The 19,524-nt window shown below is 40.2% G+C and overlaps 1 protein-coding gene across 1 annotated transcript in view; it reads left to right on the forward strand.

Annotated features, from left to right (window-relative positions):
- Positions 1 to 19,041, forward strand: part of AOAH (acyloxyacyl hydrolase) — a 61,669-nt gene extending 42,628 nt beyond the window's left edge. The window contains exons 15-21 of the mRNA XM_075271216.1: positions 1,137 to 1,211; positions 2,919 to 3,091; positions 7,270 to 7,328; positions 7,724 to 7,783; positions 9,363 to 9,459; positions 14,968 to 15,044; positions 18,864 to 19,041. Coding sequence (XP_075127317.1) covers positions 1,137 to 1,211; positions 2,919 to 3,091; positions 7,270 to 7,328; positions 7,724 to 7,783; positions 9,363 to 9,459; positions 14,968 to 15,044; positions 18,864 to 18,992 — 670 coding nt within the window. The 3' untranslated portion in view covers positions 18,993 to 19,041. The remainder of the gene's footprint in view (positions 1 to 1,136; positions 1,212 to 2,918; positions 3,092 to 7,269; positions 7,329 to 7,723; positions 7,784 to 9,362; positions 9,460 to 14,967; positions 15,045 to 18,863) is intronic.
- Positions 19,042 to 19,524: the final 483 nt, after the last annotated feature.

Genomic DNA, 19,524 nt, shown 5'->3' on the forward strand with positions numbered 1-19,524 from the left:
CGCATTTGATTGGCTAATTAAATATCCGCCTGTCCTACCAGCACACAGGGGCAGAAATACCCCACATTGTGCCGCTGTTGAGGACGACAGGGAACTTCAGTTTTTCTGAGCTTTGCAGTATATTTATCACAGACTAATGGTACACTGCAGTATAATAACCTATAGAATATTTATCACCACAAGACAAAGAGGAAAAAAGCAGCTGTAAGGTTTATAGTTAATAAGAATGTTTATGTCATAAACAAAAGTAGGAAGTGATAAAGAAAATAATCATAATTATTAATTGGTAATATATTGTAATCCCAATATATATATATATATATATATATATATATATATATATATATATATATACAGTCCTATGAAAAAGTTTGGGCACCCCTATTAATCTTAATCATTTTTAGTTCTAAATATTTTGGTGTTTGCAACAGCCATTTCAGTTTGATATACAGTATCTAATAACTGATGGACACAGTAATATTTCAGAAATGAAATGAGGTTTATTGTACTAACAGAAAATATGCAATATACATTAAACCAAAATTTGACCGATGCAAAAGTCTGGGCACCTCAACAGAAAAGTGACATTAATATTTAGTAGATCCTCCTTTTGCCTCTAGTCGCTTCCTGTAGCTTTTAATCAGTTCCTGGAAGAAGGCATTTTATATATAGCTAATTCCTTTGCCTGGACATGATGTTTAGGACACATAATGTTCTTTATAGTTAACCATAAGTCACATATTATACTAATCCTATGAGTGCGACCTTTATTGGAAGAAAATGTTGTGATGGCTAGTTGCCAGAAATTTGGGTTAAAAATCCCTGTCCCTTTGGGACATTTGCCAGACTTCTCTACTCTATCAGATGCCTCCTTAGCTACGTTTCCTTGTTTCCGCTATTCTTAACATGATCTCTACCTCTAATACACTATTTGCAGTAGACTTACTTCTATACAAACTTTCATCTGCTTTTATCCACCTGAGAGACAATTTATCTCATGGATTTGTGCAAAAGTTTCCATAAGAAGTTGCACAACTGCATAAATCAGTGCATTCCTCTAGGCGGGTTACTTCTATAGTTCTTATTCCATGATCTTTAGTACAGGCATTGCACTAATTTACTTTTTATTATTTCAGTATGGCAAGAAATCAACAATTTGATAAATCTGCAATAGTTTTCTATGCCATGATCGGTAATGATGTCTGCAATACGTAAGTCTCAACCTATAAGAAGTTATGGAAAATATTACACATATAACCTGTTTCCCTTGTTTGTTTGTTTTTATTTTCCGCTGTTTTTTCTCTTTGTTGTTTTTTCCCCAAAATATTGCACTCTGGGTGTGGTGTTTTTTCCTATTGATTTCATTATAGAGAAAACATTGGTTGGACCAATCTCTATTTAACACTTTGGAGAGTGTTTTAAATTAACTCTTGTATGGCCAAGGTAAAAAGATAATTAAAAATGTTTTACATAGCTTTTGTAAGTATATTTTGTGTAAATTGAGGATTTTACCAATTGTTAATAATAAGCTTTCTACTTATATGAGCAGTAAGGTTTGTGAATCTGTTAAGACTAGCTGTAACATATGCATTGCTTTGTTGGCCACATGAATATGGGGAGCGCTGGATTCCCAGCCTTTAAGTGTACTTGTCATTTCATTTGACTTTTTGTGGATAAGCTGCCATATTTGTGCACATGAGAAATAACACTATGTCTTACATTTTGCATTATTTAACAGCTTTCTCCACTCCCCTCTCCATTGACTTCTATAAATTCGAGTCACCTGAATCATGTGACCTACAGCCCATCTCATGACAGATAGAGCAGAGATTTTCAGAGTGAAAGTTATTTTACTAGATGGAAGGGGATCAGGGAAACAGGCTGATTAGAGCAGCAAGAGGCAATTCTGTTGAATAAAATATATTAACAATTTCTTGCAATTACTTGTACTATTTCTTTTTGCAAAGCTTGTATTGAGCTGGTCAGCAATCTCTTTGTAAAAGAGAAAATTAAATTAAATATATTAAAATTAAATATTTTCCAGAATTGGTTAAGTAACTCCCTAAGAATATGTGATACATAAATCTTCAAATCAGCTTCTTTCATAGAAATATTAAAAATAAGAAGAAGCTATATAGTGGTAGTTTTCCTACAATAGTTTTTTTTATTTCAACAAAGATGATTTCTAGGGGTCAGCTATCTATATTATATAAAATTGTAATTACCAAAGTTCTGTCTTGGGCTATGGTGCAATAAACTAGGTGGCTTATCAGAGAGATCTTGGGAACTAAGTCTCAGAGTTCTCCCAATATCACATTGCATTAATTCATTAATTATCTCTTACTACCAAGCTGCTTGTTCAGAGATCGTAAGCTCTTGTGAGCAGAATCCTCATTCCTATTACTCTATAATGTCTCTTTTTGTCTGTACTTGAACCCTACAATTTGTGAAAGGCTGCAGAATATGTTGGCGCTATATAAATAAAATGTATCATTATTATTGTCACAATGAATTGAGCAGATTGTAGATGTCTTAGATGTGCAGCTGATGGGGCAGTATGGGGTTTGTCTCCTTTGGAGATGCTTAAAATTGTTTCAGTTGTGGGAAGTAGTCATTGATGTTATAAACCAGGGTTTGGTTGGTAAATGGCTGTATACTTTATTTATTATTGGATAATAAAGCGTAGTATGCTGTGCTTTTCTGTACAGTGGGTCAAAGCAAAAAACATAATGCCTGGTGTATGTTTTTAACATGGTGGGGTCCGTGGCCAATGTATGATATTGTTTATGGGATTTCTTGTGCTATGTAACCATGAAGACACTAGGATTCTCCTTACTACCTTTATACACATATTGTTTTCTCTTCCTATTTATATAAAAGCATTTAAAAAGTTGTTTTAGAAGTTTTTCTCTCTCTAGTTCTCCAGATACGCTGAAACACATGACCACCCCTGAGAACATGAGGACTAATGTCATGAAAGAACTGAAATATCTGGATATGAAATTGCCTAAAGGAAGTCATGTGATTTTAATGTCATTAGCAGATGGACGATTCCTCTGGAATTCCTTACACGATAGATATCATCCATTAGGTAATCTATACTTAATCCTGATCCCTGGCATACTTGCCACAAGGTCATATCATGTCTCTGCTATGGGGTCTGTGATGAGAGGAGACCATCACTGGACTGTTCCTGCTGCTTTTACTCTGTCATTGAATAAACGGGTAAAATATTGTTTTACTGCAAATGTTCGATAAATGCTAACCTATATACAGGAAAGTATTGGGGTACGCCTATTCCGGTGTTTCATTCAGTCCCATTACAGGTGTATAAAATACAGCCATAGAGTCTGCCTAGAAATATTTGTGAAAAAATGGCTCAATGTAAAGAGCTCATTGAATTTGAGCACAGACTGTAATAAGATGTCACTGTTGTAATAAGTCAGTTCTTCAAATTTCTTCCCTTCTAGATATTCCATTAACTGTGGAAAAGTGACCGTCCACATAAAGTTACGGATTGTGTCCTCTGAGTGCTAAGACACATAGTGTATAAAGGACACTGACTCAATAACTACAGAGTTCAGCACCTCCCTGGCATAAACGGCATAAACGGCAGCTCAATAACTGTATACCAGAAGCTTCATGACATAGGTTTCCATGATGGGAGAATTGTATTCTTTCAACTCAAGTTTGTGGAAACTATTTGAAAAAGTCCCTTTTTTGTTCCGGTATGACCATGCCCCAGTACACAAAGCAAGGTTTATAAAGGCATGACTGAATGAGTTTGGTGCGGGAGAAATTGACTGGTCCACACAGGCCTCACTGCTACTCATAGACCTCAACCTCAGTGAACATCTTATGGATGAACTGGAATAGAGCTTTCAACGGAGCCAGGGCTTCCAGTTCAACATCAGTGACTAATCTTGCAATTCCTCTTCTGAGTGAAGGGACAAACATTCCCCCACACACACTCCAAATTCTTGTCGAATGCCTCACCAAAAGAGTGGAGGTTGTTTTAGCTACACAGTGATATCAATTCCATATTAATGCCTATGGATTTAGAATAGGATGTCATAAAAACTCCTGTAGGTCTAGTCCATATGGTGCATAGAAATCCATATGCAGAGATTGTAAACTAGTGGTTGTTATAGGCAGTTAGAATTTTCTGAAGCAACTATATAGTATACTAGAGGGAGGACCCGGCTTCGCACGGGTATATTACAATTTATGTTTGTGTAGTGGCCCCATAAGAATTGTCCAATTTTGCACTGGTGTATTTTGTATGCTGTTTGTGTGTATGTCCATAAGCGTCATGTGATTATGTGTATCTCATTTTGGATGTCAGTGAAAAACCTGTGATCAGTTGTTATGGATACCTGGAGTAAAGCTGTATCTAATCCTTCCCCATGTAGTACTGTGTTTAGATGCAAGTATCCAATCCTTGTTGGTGTGGTACTGTGTGAAGAGGCGCGTATCTAATCCTCCAGTAAGTGAAACTGTGTGCAGACGCGCATATCTAATGACTCTGGCGTGCGGTACCGTGTGCAGATGCGCGTATCTAATACTCTGGCATGTGGTACTGTGTGCAGATGCACGTATCTAATCCTCCCCTGTGTGGTATTGTGTGAAAAGGCGCGTATCTAATCCTACGGCATGTGGAACTGTGTGTAGACGTGGGTATCTAATCCTACGGCATGTGGTACTGTGTGCAGACGTGCGTATCTAATCCTACGGAATTTGGTACTGTGTGCAGACGCGCTTATCTTATCCTCTGGCGTGTGGTACTGTGTGCAGACGCACGTATTTAATCCTCCCCCGTGTGGTACTGTGTGAAGAGGCGCGTATCTAATCCTACAGCGTGTGGAATTGTGTGAAGAGGCGCGTATCTAATCCTACGGCGTGTGGAACTGTGTGTAGACACGTGTATCTAATCCTACGGCATGTGGTACTGTGTGTAGACGCGCGTATCTAATCCTACGGCATGTGGTACTGTGTGCAGACGCGTGTATCTAATCCTAAGGCATGTGGTACTGTGTGTAGATGCACGTATCTAATCCTACGGCATGTGGTACTGTGTGCAGACGCGTGTATCTAATCCTATGGCGTGTACAACTGTGTGAAGACACGTGTATCTAATCCTCCCCTGTGTGGTATTGTGTGAAGAGGCGCATATCTAATCCTACGGCGTGTGGAACTGTGTGTAGAGGCGTGTATCCAATCCCCCGGCATGTGGTACTGTGTGCAGATGCGCATATCTAATCCTATGGCATGTGAACTGTGTGTAGACGCGCGTATCTAATCCTCCCCCGTGTGGTACTGTGTGTAAACACACGTATCTAATCCTCCCCTGTGTGATACTGTGTGCTGAGACGCGTATCTAATTCTCTGGCTTGTGGTACTGTGTGCAGAGACACGTATCTAATCCTCCAAAGTGTGGTATTGTGTGAAAAGGTGCGTATCTAATCCTTTGGCGTGTGGAACTATGTGTAGACGCGCGTATCTAATCCTACTGCATATGGTACTGTCTGCAGACGCGTGTATCTAATCCTATGGCGTGTATAACTGTGTGCAGACGCGCGTATCTAATCCTCTGGAATGTGGAACTGTGTGTAGACGCGTGTATCTAATCCTACGGCATGTGGTACTCTGTGCAGAAGCGTGTATCTAATCCTATGGCGTGTACAAATGTGTGCAGACGCACGTATCTAATGCTCTGGAGTGTGGAACTGTGTGTAGACGCGTGTATCTAATCCTTCGGCATGTGGAACCGTGTGCAGACGCGTGTATCAAATCCTTCAGTGTGTGGAACTGTGTGCAGAAATGCGTATTTAATCCTCTTGTGTGTGGGACTGTGTGGAGACCCGTGTATCTAATCCTCTGGCGTGTGATACTGTGTGCTGATCTGTGTATCTAATCCTCTGGAGTGTGGAACTGTGTGTAGACGCCTGTATCTAATGCTTCGGCATGTGGAACCGTGTGCAGGCGCACGTATCTAATCCTATGGCATGTGGTACTGTGTGCAGAAGTGCGTATTTAATCCTCTGGTGTGTGGGACTGTGTGCAGACCCGTGTATCTAATCCTATGGCGTGTACAACTATGTGAAGACACGTGTATCTAATCCTCCCCTGTATGGTATTGTGTGAAGAGGCGCGTATCTAATCCTACGGCGTGTGGAACTGTGTGTAGACGCGCGTATCCAATCCCCTGGCATGTGGTACTGTGTGCAGATGCGCGTATCTAATCCTATGGCATGTGGTACTGTGTGTAGACGCGCGTATCTAATCCTCCCCCGTGTGGTACTGTGTGCAGATGTGCATATCTAATCCTTTGGCGTGTGGAGCTATGTGTAGACGCGCGTATCTAATCCTACTGCATGTGGTACTGTGTGCAGACGCGTGTATCTAATCCTATGGCATGTACAACTATGTGCAGATGCGCGTATCTAATCCTCTGGAATGTGGAACTGTGTGCAGACGCGCATATCTAATCCTCTGGAATGTGGAACTGTGTGCAGACGCGTGTATCTAATCCTATGGTGTGTACAAATGTGTGCAGACGCACGTATCTAATCCTCTGGAGTGTGGAACTGTGTGTAGACGCCTATATCTAATCCTTTGGCATGTGAAAACGTGTGCAAATGCACGTATCAAATCCTTCAGTGTGTGGAACTGTGTGCAGAAATGCGTATTTAATCCTCTGGTGTGTGGGACTGTGTGCAGACCCGTGTATCTAATCCTCTGGCATGTGATACTGTGTGCTGATCTGTGTATCTAATCCTCTGATGCGTGTATCTCAGTTTGGATATCAGTGTTGTATTGTGCATGTGGAGTGACCGTGTGTATTGCAGTTGGAATATGAGTGAAAGACTTGCAGGTTTGTATTGGCTAGGGGGGGGGCACTGTATTTGGAATGCTGTATCTCAGCAACGGTACATCCGAGCGAGTTGGAGTCTCGTCTTAAACCTTCCCGGATACCTGAAGTATCTCTGTACCAAATTTGGTGAAGATCGATCCAGTCGTTTGGTTCGCATTAGAGTACAGACAGACAGACGGACAGACAGACAGACAGACAGACAAGAATTCATTTTTATAAGATAGGGAGATTGTGTATATACTAAGCGGTGCCCCAATTATTTCTAATTTCGAGAAGTGGGTGTTAATTCCAAATTTTGTTACATGTATTTTTTAATGCTTTGAAGCAATATCATTTGTGAATACAATGATCACGTAGGGAAAGGTCTGCTTATACTTATGTTTCATCTTGAACAGGACAATTAAATAAGGACATCACATATGAACAATTCTATGGGTTCCTGAGCTGTCTTGAGGTATGAAAAACAGTCATGTAAACAAGTGGTTAAAAGTAAAAGAACATTATAAAACCTCCTCTTTAATATATACATGTCATTTGTTTTATGTATAATAATAGATCTGTATATATATGTAATAGATCTTGTACCACAGTAACAAGTGGAGCTGATGATTTTCTCCATGTACTATTGATCTGGGATCACTGTGTGTAAAGGGTCATAGTGTTTGATAAATATATGACAGTCCTGGTGTCTTTCACTCCATGTAAAGTGAACTGTGTTGACATCTACTGTATCTATTATTCATGTCTCATTGATTTATTTTTCTTCTTTTTCTCACCTGACTGCATTTACATAATAATCCTATTCTATACAGTGAATTTTCTTGTCTTTGTTATTTGCTTTAATTATAGAGTAATCCATGTGAAGGTTGGATGAGCAAGAATGAAACGCTTCGCAATCTAACCACGGAGGTAGGACTATTGCTCTATAGAAAGTATACAATTTCCATATAGTTCTGTTAAAAAAAAATACTTTATTATATCAGCCATCATACATTATATAGCTCGAAATATGTGGATAACCCATTTAAATGGTGGCTTCAGCCATTCAATCACACACATTATTAATAAGGGGCCAGGAAGTAAAAAGTTGGCTCTATATACATATTTGGCTCTTTCTTTTGAAGTCTTGGCTGTGTCTATAACTCACTTACACTTCAGTGGAGAGTGCCACACTTATAAATCTGAGCCAGGCAGTCATTTGGGCTTGATCCCCAGTAACTTTATTTTGGCCATATACCAAATGATAGATAATAAGATCACATAATGGTAATAGAGGACTGTCCTTGAGTCTAACATTTATTACCGAGTTATAAATGCTCTGTCTCAGTTGTTATGGATCGCTTTTTCATGTGCACAGAAGCCTGAGATTAAAGAGCAAAATGCAGAACTAGCTAAGGTGTGCAATTCTTATAAGTGGTGCCAACCACCAGAGGAGAGGTAGTCTGTGAAAATTAGCTTCTTCTTCATTTTGTGGTAGAGTCGGTTTCCTATTTCAGAGTTGTATTTCCCTGATACCAGACAAAGAAGAGTAAAATTTCAAAGACATGGGAGAATCTTATCAGTTTGCTTTCACAGTGAATTCAATGTAATATGAAAGAATGCTTTCATTCCACAATTTGGGGATCCCCTACTTTAAACCCTATTGACTAGGGTTGTTGTGGTGTTGGCTAGGCCTGTACATGCATGAGTACATTATATGGAGAGAGCACTGCCAAAAGACAGATAACATCTATATATGAGAACATACAGTTTTCTGCTTTTCTTTGTCTATTTGTTTTCTTTGTTGTATTGTTGTTCCCCGTATTGTTCCCTTTCTGCCCCCTTTTCACCCTTGTGCAAAGTAATGGCTCTAGATAGACTGTGGTGCTGGTTGGACCCAATTGAGAATGCCACTGCCACATGGAGGTTGGGAAAACCCATCTAAGGCCGGGGCCCCATGGGCTGGAAACACTGTGATTTGCCCACGGCGGAAACACCACAAGAAAAATCGTGGCATTTTACAGTACAGGCAAAGTGGATGAGATTCAAGCGAATCCCATGCCAGGTTTGCGGTAAAAACCACTGTGCGGACACACCATGATTTCCAATACCGGCGCAGTTTTGGAAATTGTAGCATGTCAATTATACCTATGGAAACACCATCGGTTTCCCCATAGAAAACTCTGTGAACTTTCTGTTTAAAGCACTGCGGGAAGAACTGCGATGTGTTGCCAACGCATTTTTTTTTCCGCAGTGCTTTATTGCGGCGGGTCATCCCATGGGGCCTTAGCCTTACAGATGACTGTGTGAGTCCTCCTAGAGGACCAAGGCCATTTGCTTCCCCTTTGGCCCCTAACACTCCCACGCACTTACTTCCCTCATGCTCAAATTATTGTTTGTTATAAAAACAGATGGGGAAATACCCATAAAAACAAGTTAGACGTCATAGCTAACATGTTGACGATTTAAGATGTATACTTGATGGAAGCCCATTTACTTTCTATTGTAGAGAGCTGAACAATTATCCAGTGTTCTACAGGAAATAACAACTTCTGAAAAATTCTGTAACTTTGAACTCGGTTACTTCGAAAATCTGTATCAGAAAGGTAAAAGTTGTCAATTGTTCAAAGTATAACATTACTTGAATAAACTGACAAATAGTATTTCCAATTCCCAAGTTCAATAGGAATGTTTCTAACAATGCCTTGCTCCTTGTATTAGATATGCCATATTGAGTCCATGTTCAGGCAGCGATCAGTGGGCCCCTCAGTTACGGTGCGCAATGTATTGTCATAGTTAATACTTATTAGAATACTATAAGGACGGGGGATACTTTCTGCTTATGTACTTACGCTCGTAGTTCACATAGGATCGCCTGTATCCACCTTTCAGCTATGAGCAGGTCTTGGTCTGTATGAGTTTTCAGCCTCCTATTAAAAACTTGAATATTCTTAATTACTCATAGCAAATGGAATTATCCAGAGAATCAAGGGTAAAGTAATAGTGTATGTTGACTACACAGTTTCTAAATTAGTCAATATTAATGTGCCCTAAATATAATATATTATGAACCCAGAGTAGGAGAGTATGCCTACCCAAAAAGCACGTGTTAAAATATAGCTTTTATTAGTCAAGTTAAAAGATTCCCTCAATCAAAGAAAAACCGAATTCCCCATAAAATAATAGATAGTATAGAAGTGTATCACTTAGTGTTAATTGACAGGACTGGTAGCAGTCAAAAAACAGCTGCAATGGGATAAATAGTGTAGTTCCCTTTGCAACACTCTGAGATCCGTATACTCCTAAGGCAGAAAAAATCCGCCTGCAGTATAAAGTATTACTGCCGTAGGACAGTTATATGTACAACTAGGAGCCCAGCACTGAACTAACCAGTCCCTTGTTCATATGGCGTTACCCTCACTACATAACCCCTAATATACCAGAGGCAACTGCTAGGTCAATCTTTTCCTGATCCAAGCATTCACTCTCACTTGCCAGTCAATCTGGATGGGGTATAGCTTCACTATTAAATCATGTAGGGTAATAAACCTCGCCAAAAGGACACTAAGTACACTTCATCTGGCTATCTACGCTACGTAACGTGTTTCAATGTTCCCATTTTCGTGGGACATATCATCAGAGGTCTATCTACATAGTTTCTTTAAATTGCTGGAGTATAGATATCTTTTTGCATAGCCCCAGGCCCCGCCGGCATTAGCATATAGCCATTATCTTTACACTAGTTATATAGATCTTGGAAAGGTTTAGCCTTTTTTAACCTACGTCACTATGTAATAATTATGTGTCATGACATGAGATTGACCCTCACCTGGCCATCATATGGACATTTTATATGCTACCTCCTTAAGAATATTTTACCCGATTTCATCCTTTGACCTGTATTTTAACCAGCATATTTTGGGTTTTAATAAAATGCTCTACTATTATTTCAGAGGGAGAGAGATCTATTACTCTCTTTTGTCCCTGGGATATAATGTGCCAGGTCACTGGTTTAGAAATATTTCAGAGTGGTGCCATCATATTTCATTCCACCCACTCTATGTCCCCTTGCCATAAGACATAACTCGTACAAAAGAGCTTGTTTATATTTACCCATAAGGCTTCTACATTTGCATAAAACTCCATGGTTATATAATGTGGCTCTGTGCAAGAAAATAAAGTTAAATGCTTTTCCACGCTCTGCTCCCTCACCCAATTGCCTATAAGTGTATGCATCAAGTCTAGCTTAATGGTACAGAACTGGAATTTAAATATTTCATGGAGTCAGAATGTATTCGTGTCCTTTTGTATCACTTTGAAGTGCAATAAGCATTGTTTTACAGTCATTTACAGTCATTTATGCTTGCTGGGTTCATGTCCATAAATATCTTTAATCAAAATAATATCTTGCAGTACTCCCTCTAGAAATGGATCCTATTTCTTCTAACATTTTCTTCTGCTTGTGCATTATCTTGCAGAATTTGTTCATTAAAAATAAGCCATACCAGAGGGTATAAAGGATAAGACTATGAAACATTTTCTCCACAGAATTGATAATAGTTCAAATTCCAACATCTTGGAAAATGAAAGAAAGCACTTTATACCTCCTTATCATGACACTTGCGAACAGTCCATTAAGAGGTAGCCATTGGCCGCTTATAAGCAACCCGTAATGAGCACACTGGAGATGAAGTTTACAATGAGGAAATAATAAGTTTTAATGTAAAATATGAATGTATCTAGCAGTATGGAGGCATGCTGGATTCACTTATCATTCTGCCTTCCCATTATGGGTTTATTCCCAAACCGCAGAAAAATCTCAGCATAAACCCTTTTAGAGCAATGCTATAATAATCTGCAAAAAGCTATAGAATTTCAATAAATACATGGAAAGAATGCCAATCGGTTGCGCAATTTGGAATGCCAGGGCCCCATGGCGAACTTTTGACATGGCCCCCCCGACCGACTCTAAAGACCCTGACCGACACCCCCTCCCCCGACATTCCTGCATGCTCTATTATGCCCCATAGCAGCCCCTGTACACAGTATTATGCCCCATAGCAGCCCCTGTACACAGTATTATGCCCCATAGTGGCCCCTGCACACACAGTATGGTGCCGCATAGTGGACACAGTATTATGACCCATAACGGGCCTTGCACACCATATTGTGACCCATAATGCCCCTGCGCACAGTATTATGTCCCATTTTGGACACCCATGAGCAATTATTATACTCTGGGTTCTTTTCAGATATATAATAATCGGAAACCCAGGGACCATATAAACATAAAAAACACTGTTACTTACCTATCCCTGGCTCTGCTGCACCCCCGCTGATGTCAGCCATCTTCAGTGACATACGGGATGTCACATGACCCAGGGCCTGCGTCGCGACACAAAAAGACACAGGCCCCGTCATGTGACATAGGGACGTCACACAAGTAGGCCCGAAGCCTGCCAAGAGCCAGGATAGGTAAGTAAATAGGTCCGTTACCGGCTGGAGTAAAAAAAAACAAAAAAACGCAGCGGTAGCGGCTGTCGCAGGGCCTACTAATTTTCCAGGCCCTGTGGAAGCTGCTACTGCTGCTACTCCGGTAGTTACAAGACTTACAAACATGCCACATGACCTCAAAGTAACAGTGAATGTAATTGATCAAAGCTCTGACTAGATGACTCAAGTCAATGATACAAGCTCCACCCAACAGATTCTTAGCGATAATCTCATTCTCCTCTACTTAAAACTTCCATAAAAAAACCTGAATAATTAAAAAATGTAAAAACAATGTTATGTAACATAATATCATCAAGAGAATATATATTTACGCTAAATTGGAAATAGTTACAGAACAGTGAAAAAGGCTCATACAGTGTCCAGCTTTAGACTCTCACTACACTTGTTGCCGCTGCTTAAAGATGGGAAATTGATCTTTGGACTTTATATGATTACCTTGTATACAGAAGAATTGTCTTTCCCTACTCCATATTTTGTATTAAAGTTTAAAGGGATCCTATCTTTTAAACACAATTTTTTCTCCCTAACATGTCAGAATAGCCTTAAGAAAGGCTATTTGTCTCCTACCTTTCCTTTTCTTCTCTGCGCCGCCGTTCACCTGCAATCCTGGTTTTTCTCGGTATGCAAATGAGCTCTCTTGCAGCACTGGGGGCGGGCCCCAGGACTCAAAAAGCACTTGGGGCATCCCCAATGCTGCCAGAGAGCTCTCCGGCGCCGCCTCCATCTTCTTCTGAGACGAGGTCTTCACTGCATCTTCTTCCAGCGGCATCTTCTTACTTCTAGGCCTAGGGCAAGCTGATTGCGCATGCCCACAGCCACAAGAAAAATGGCCGCTTCCACAGTATTGGAAGCAGCCATTTTCTTATGGCCCGTCCCCAGTGCTGCGAGAGAGCTAATTTGCATACTGAGAAAAAGGGGATTGCAGGCGAAGGGTAGCGCGGAGAAGAAAAGGAAAGGTAGGAGACGAATAGCCTTTCTTAAGGCTATTCCGACATGTTAGGGAGAAAAAATTGTGTTTAAAAGATAGGATCCTTTTAAGAGTGGAAGTGGCTAGTGTAGTTTAATGTGAGAAACATTATAAGGGTAGGTTTACATGGAGGAATTTGGAGCTGTTTTTGAAGCGAATTCCACTAAAAAATCAACATAAAATTTTCCCCTTAATCTGATTCCTAAAACAATGGGAAGACGATTAGAAGATCTGGGGCAGAATTTGGCACTGAAAAGCATCCAGCTCCATCTTGCCACAGATTTCGCAGCTGATTCAGCAGCAGTGTTGATCAGCCCCATTAATCTGAGGGTAGTCTGCGAGTAAAAGACATTGGCCGGAAAATGGAAAGGAATTTGGGTCGGAAGTCCACCTAGAAAAATGCATACCTATTATTTCTGTTGGTTAATAGATAGTTTTAGTTTTTCTTAAAGGGGTGTTCCAAACAAAAAAGGCCTATGTAAAAAATGTCTGTAAGTGCTACTAATGGGTTAATAAATGCACCCATATACCTTTAGCTGTGTTTTGAGTGATTTATGGGTGTCTCTGGGAGCTCCTGGAATCTCATGCATTTGTTTACCTGGTTCAGCTTCCTGCTATGTAACGTCCACACTAACCCCTCTCACCTTACTCCCCCTCCTTCCACCCATACACTCCCTCCATGTCTCTCTAGTTATCCTACCCACTACTATCCCTTCCCTACCTACTCAGCCGAACCCCTGACCCCATTATATATTTACCTCTCTTCCTTCCAGGCCCTCCTTCTTTACTGATTCCGTCTGTGTCTCTTCTCCCAGTGCTGCTCTGTTCTCTGCAGCAATGATCCACCTCTACTGTGCAGGTGTGGGAGCTGCGCAGTAGAGGATTATCGGCAGCAGTACGCAGAGCAGCGCTTGGAGAACCGGCGGCAGTCAGATAAAAAGGAGGAGCTGTCTTGCTGGAAGAAGCCTAGAAGGTAAGTATGATGGAGTGGATGGGGGAGGAGTAGTAGTGACGATCTATTTATGGAAATGGGGAAATCGTCACCGGATTAGAAAATGTCCCTGGGAAGGTCACATGATATCGGTAAATATACATTTATTAATTATGTTATTTAGAAAGGAGGGTATTTAGATTAGTGTAGGGATTTCCAATTATCTCAGACAAACATAGTTAAGATAAGTAATTACAATTTATCTACATTGCCTGGAATCCACCCCTGTTCTGTCCACATGCTTTACACTGCAGCTTTGTGTGCTGATATTGGCTGCTGCATAAATTAAAAAGTCCCTCAGCACATGGAGATTAGAGTTTCAGCATAGCACAGTCATAGTCTAGTAGACACTATAAAAATCTGTCAGATTAAGATGATTATTAGGTCATACACACAAAAGGGGTTATGTATGACTTAAGATGAGCTATCAATGCTTGATATGTGGGATTTAGACTCTGTGAAACTGCCATTTAATAAAATAAAAGGCCCTTGACAACCCTGCAAGCAAGCCAATCTATTTCTTTTATTCTATACACTGGATCTTTGAGAAATATTTGAAACCCTCTTTTATTCATTCATTCATGTAATATGTTAACATTCTTTAGGCATTGGTTTAATATTACATTCATTTTTTTTCATCAGTGAGTGAAAAATGGGAACATTTAGGGGGAAAGCCTTGGGATCTGCTGGAACCAGTAGATGGATTTCATCCCAATCAGGTACTGGAACATAGGGGTACTTACATACCGGTAGTAAGGATATGTCTGATTACATAATATGGAATACACCATGCAGGGCAGAGGATCGTAGCGATGTCTCAGGCCCCCGCGTCTATCCCTTGCCGGCATCCGCCTCTCTAGTACAGCGGATGCCGGGTCAGTATCCGTGGCCACTTCTCCCCCGGGGCCGGTCCCCACCGGCCCCGTACCTGTGAAGTTGCAGGCCGGCTCCTGCGCGGCGATATCGCAGGAGCCGACCTGTTCGGGTGACAGCCGGGAGCCTAATGAGGCTCCCGGGCCTGTCACTGCTATATATTAGTATTGCGGCTGGGTCTATGACCAGCCGCCATAATACTAATATACAGAATGTCCCATAGACGGCAATACACTTGTATTGTCGTCTATGGGACTTGCGATCAAGTGACCGCAGGTTCAAGCCCCCGGGGGGGAATAAAATAGTAAAAAAAAAAAAAAAAAAAAAAAGCTTTAAAAATATATAATAAAAATATGAAATAAATAAAAGTTCTAAATCACCTCCTGTTTTTTTCAATACAAGGTGATCTAAGAAATAGACATTCCCCAAAATGGTATAACTAAAAAGTACATCTGGCCCCCCCAAAAAAAAAGCACTCTATGCATCCCCGTACAGCTGCAGGGTCACCTGTCAATGTGGCCTTGCAGCTGTTGCAAAACTAAAACTCCCATATATTAAATATTTTACCAGTTTTTGCTTCAAAATTTTTTTCCCTATTTTCCTCCTCTAAAACCTAGGTGCGTCTTATAGTCCGAAAAATACGGTAGTTCTGCAGATTGCTGTCGTGTAACTGCATTGTTTGGCACCTTTGGCTTTCAACACTTCCTCAATCCTTCTGGGCCTGCTCTTGATCTGATTCAAGCACCTCTACTTCATTGTCATTGAACCATTTTTTCCCTAGTCTCAATTTATGATTCAGGTCATTGTCCTGCCAGAACACATCGTCCTTTTCATATCCATAATACTCATCTTGTGGTAACTCATCTTGTAGGATACTCATATATAGTTCAGCACTGAGACCACCTTTGGCTGTGACAACATCCCATATGATCAGGCTTCATTCACCAAACTTGAGAGTTCCTTCAATTTCTTGATCCATTAGCCCCCTTATCCCTTGTTTCTTGCAGACCCATTTACACCCATCAGAGTCCAGTCTATTGACTTTTGTCTCATCACTCCAAATCACCCATTTCCAATCTTTTTTACCCCCAGGAAACCCACAGAAACACAGGGAGAACATACAAACTGCTTGCAGATGTTGGCCTAGGCAGGATTCGAATCCAAGACTCCAGCACTGCAAGGCAACAGTGCTAACCATTGAGCCACCATGCTGCCCTTTTCCAATCTTCTACTGTCCAATTTTCATACTTTTTTACAAACTTGAGACAACTCATCATGATATTGAAGTCAAGGCTTCTTCACCCTTTTTCAGGCCAACATTCCGACTTGGTGACTCTGATATTTTGCCTGGATATTCACCTCTTGGCTTTTATATGGATGTATTTTGTAGTCTTGCAACTGTTATAGCATTCACATGATGCAGTTTGGCAATTATCTTGGCCAAGAGACCGCTTTTAATGAGTTGGATGATGCTATTTCTCTTTTCTTTCGAAATCTTCATGACTGATCCTCAATTTGAACTAGTGACCTTTTGCTTGGGGATCAATTTAATAACACATTGAGCTATTAGGGAATGTGAGAACAGGCTATAATTTGTAGTACACAAGAAGAAAAATATTTTTCCACCACCAGGAACAAAACAGTAACAATGCAGTTACATGACAAGAATCTGCATAACTAATCATATGTTACATATATGCAAGTCAAATTTATGTATGAGATAGCCAAGTGGACGGTGAGATATGGAGCCTAAAATTGAAAAGATTATAACATCGTTACCCTTTTGCTCATCAGGGTATATTTCTGCAAATAGTGACCATGGATGCAATGAAAGGATCACTTAACCTAGAAATAAAAGCTAAAAGTACAGAAGAAATATTGTACACCCTACTACCCGTATTGTCAGTCTGAGGAATATTATATGTAATCCTGACACAAACAGTTTGATAGAAAATATACATACTTACTCCATCCAGGCAAAGGATCTGTTTGATCTACTGCAGATATTGCACAGCAAGGAGATTCCTGTAGCAGACTCTTATATTAAAGATAGTCACATGACTATAAGGAGGAGCAAGGTCAGCATGGCTTAGATTCCTAAGATACACAGAGATGATTTCTTAACTGTGACATGATAAAAATAGAACCAAGCAAAAGAAAGGGCTGGTAGATTTTATTTTCTGGATTTCCTGTCCCATTCAGGGAGGCTAAGGCCCCACATTGCAGAAACGCAGCTTTTTTTTGTTGCAGATTTTGTTGCGTTTTTTTTCTAGCCAAAGCCAAGAATGGCTACAAAAAGAATGGCAAATATGCAGGAAGATCTTATACCTTTTTCTTAATCCACGCCTCGCTTTGGCTCAAAAACCGCAGCAAAATCTGCAACAAAGAAAGCTGCATTTCCGCAACGTGGGGCTTTAGGCTTTTTTTTGTTGCAGATTTTGCTGCGTTATTTGAGACAAAGCCAAGCATGGCTACAAAAGGGATGGGAAATATATAGGAGGCTCTCATACATCTTCCTCTTGCTCAATCCACTCCTGGCATTGGCTAAAAAAAAATGCTGCAAAAAAAGCTGCATTTCTGCAACGTGGGGACTTAGCCTAAGGCTGGGGCTCCACGGGCCGGAAACATCGCGATTTGGCCGCGGTGGAAATGCTGTGGGAAAAATCGAGGCGCTATACAGTACTTGCAAAGTGGATTGGATTCATGCGAAGCCCATGCCCACTTTGCGGAAAAAAACACAGCGCGGACATGCTGTGATTTCCAAAACCGTCGCTGGCAGCATTCCCATAGATATAATTGTAACAGAAAGTCTGCGGAGGAAAACTCTGTGAACTTTCTGTTCAAAGTGCTGCGGGAAGAACCGCAATGCGTTCACGCCGTGGTTGTTCCCGCAGCGCTCTAGCATGGCGGTTCCGGCCCTTGGGGCCTTAGCCTTAAGCTGAGGCCCACATTGCAGAAAAGCTATTTTTTGTTGCAGATTTGGCTGCGTTTTTTGAGCCAAAGCCAAGAGCGGCTTCAACTGAAATGGGAAATATACAGCAGGCTCTTATACTTCTCCCTTCTGCTAAATCCACTCCTGACTTTGTTGAAAAAAAAACTACAACAATATCTGAAACAAAAAAAACTGCTTTTCTGTAATGTGAGGTCTTAGCATACGAATGAGCAGGTCAAAAATTTTGCCTTTGCCCCCATTTGAAATGAATAGGAGGCAGATTTCAGGCGAAATCTGTCTTAAAATCAGCTCGAATTTGTGTGTGAACATACCGTTTTAAGACTTTGCAAGAAGACAGTGAATGATGGTGGCTATTTGTAATTTCTGCCAGAGCTGTTATGTGATCCGATATTTACTAGCTCCTTAAGAAATAATGTTATTCCCCGGTATAGGGAAATGTTTTTGTTGTTTACTTTGAGTAACAATCCTGTCGATTTCTGTTTAGTGTGTAATTTGTCATTCATATTTCTAATTACGGATTCTATTGATTGAGAGACTGGAACTATCTCTACTATTTCCATTGTACACTTACAATTGCTATGCTGTTCTGCATAATAATAATAATCCTCTCTGGTAGAGATATATAGAATATCAGCCCATTGACCACTTGCAATTGCATTGAATTCTTGGTTAGTACCCATAAAAGTATATATACTTCTGTATGCTTTTCTAGATTGCATCAGCTATTGGAGCAGATCTGATATGGGAGGAGATATTACTAAAGCACCCAGAGGTTTTTGGAAAACAGAATCCTTTCAATCAAGAAGTTATGAAAAGATTTGGAGATCAAGGTGGACATTGATGGGATGATGTTGTGCTTCCAGTACGTGATATTTCACATATATTGCATTGCTCTTCACAGGACATTGTAGAAATAAGCTTTATTTTATCATTTATAATATATTAATAAACATAAATTAAAGTATATTGATGTCACTAGTTTACTTAAGCTACTAATTTAAAGAGGTTTTTTGGCTACTTTTTTATATTAATAAAATCGTTTTTAAATGACTAATGTTAGAATTAAAAAAATCCCGTTCTTCTGCGTCCACATAATCAAATAGTGCTGAAACACCTGCACTCATACATGGCCGCCCTCCCAGTCTGGATAATAGGCAGGAGTTCCTGCTGGAGCTTGTGTGTGGTTGGATTTTCAGATATTGGCAGATATGAGTGCACATATGGCTGTAATTTACAGACCATAGAAGTCATTGTATAAATTGAGACTCACTTGCTGTTGCAAAAAAAAAAATAAATAAAAAAAATCATAGCATATAATTTCACAGCAATGATAAGAGGAGAAGTGATAGTATCACTGAAACTGGCCTGAGATG

The sequence above is a fragment of the Leptodactylus fuscus genome, chromosome 4 (assembly GCF_031893055.1).
Source record: "Leptodactylus fuscus isolate aLepFus1 chromosome 4, aLepFus1.hap2, whole genome shotgun sequence".
NCBI lineage: Eukaryota > Metazoa > Chordata > Amphibia > Anura > Leptodactylidae > Leptodactylus > Leptodactylus fuscus.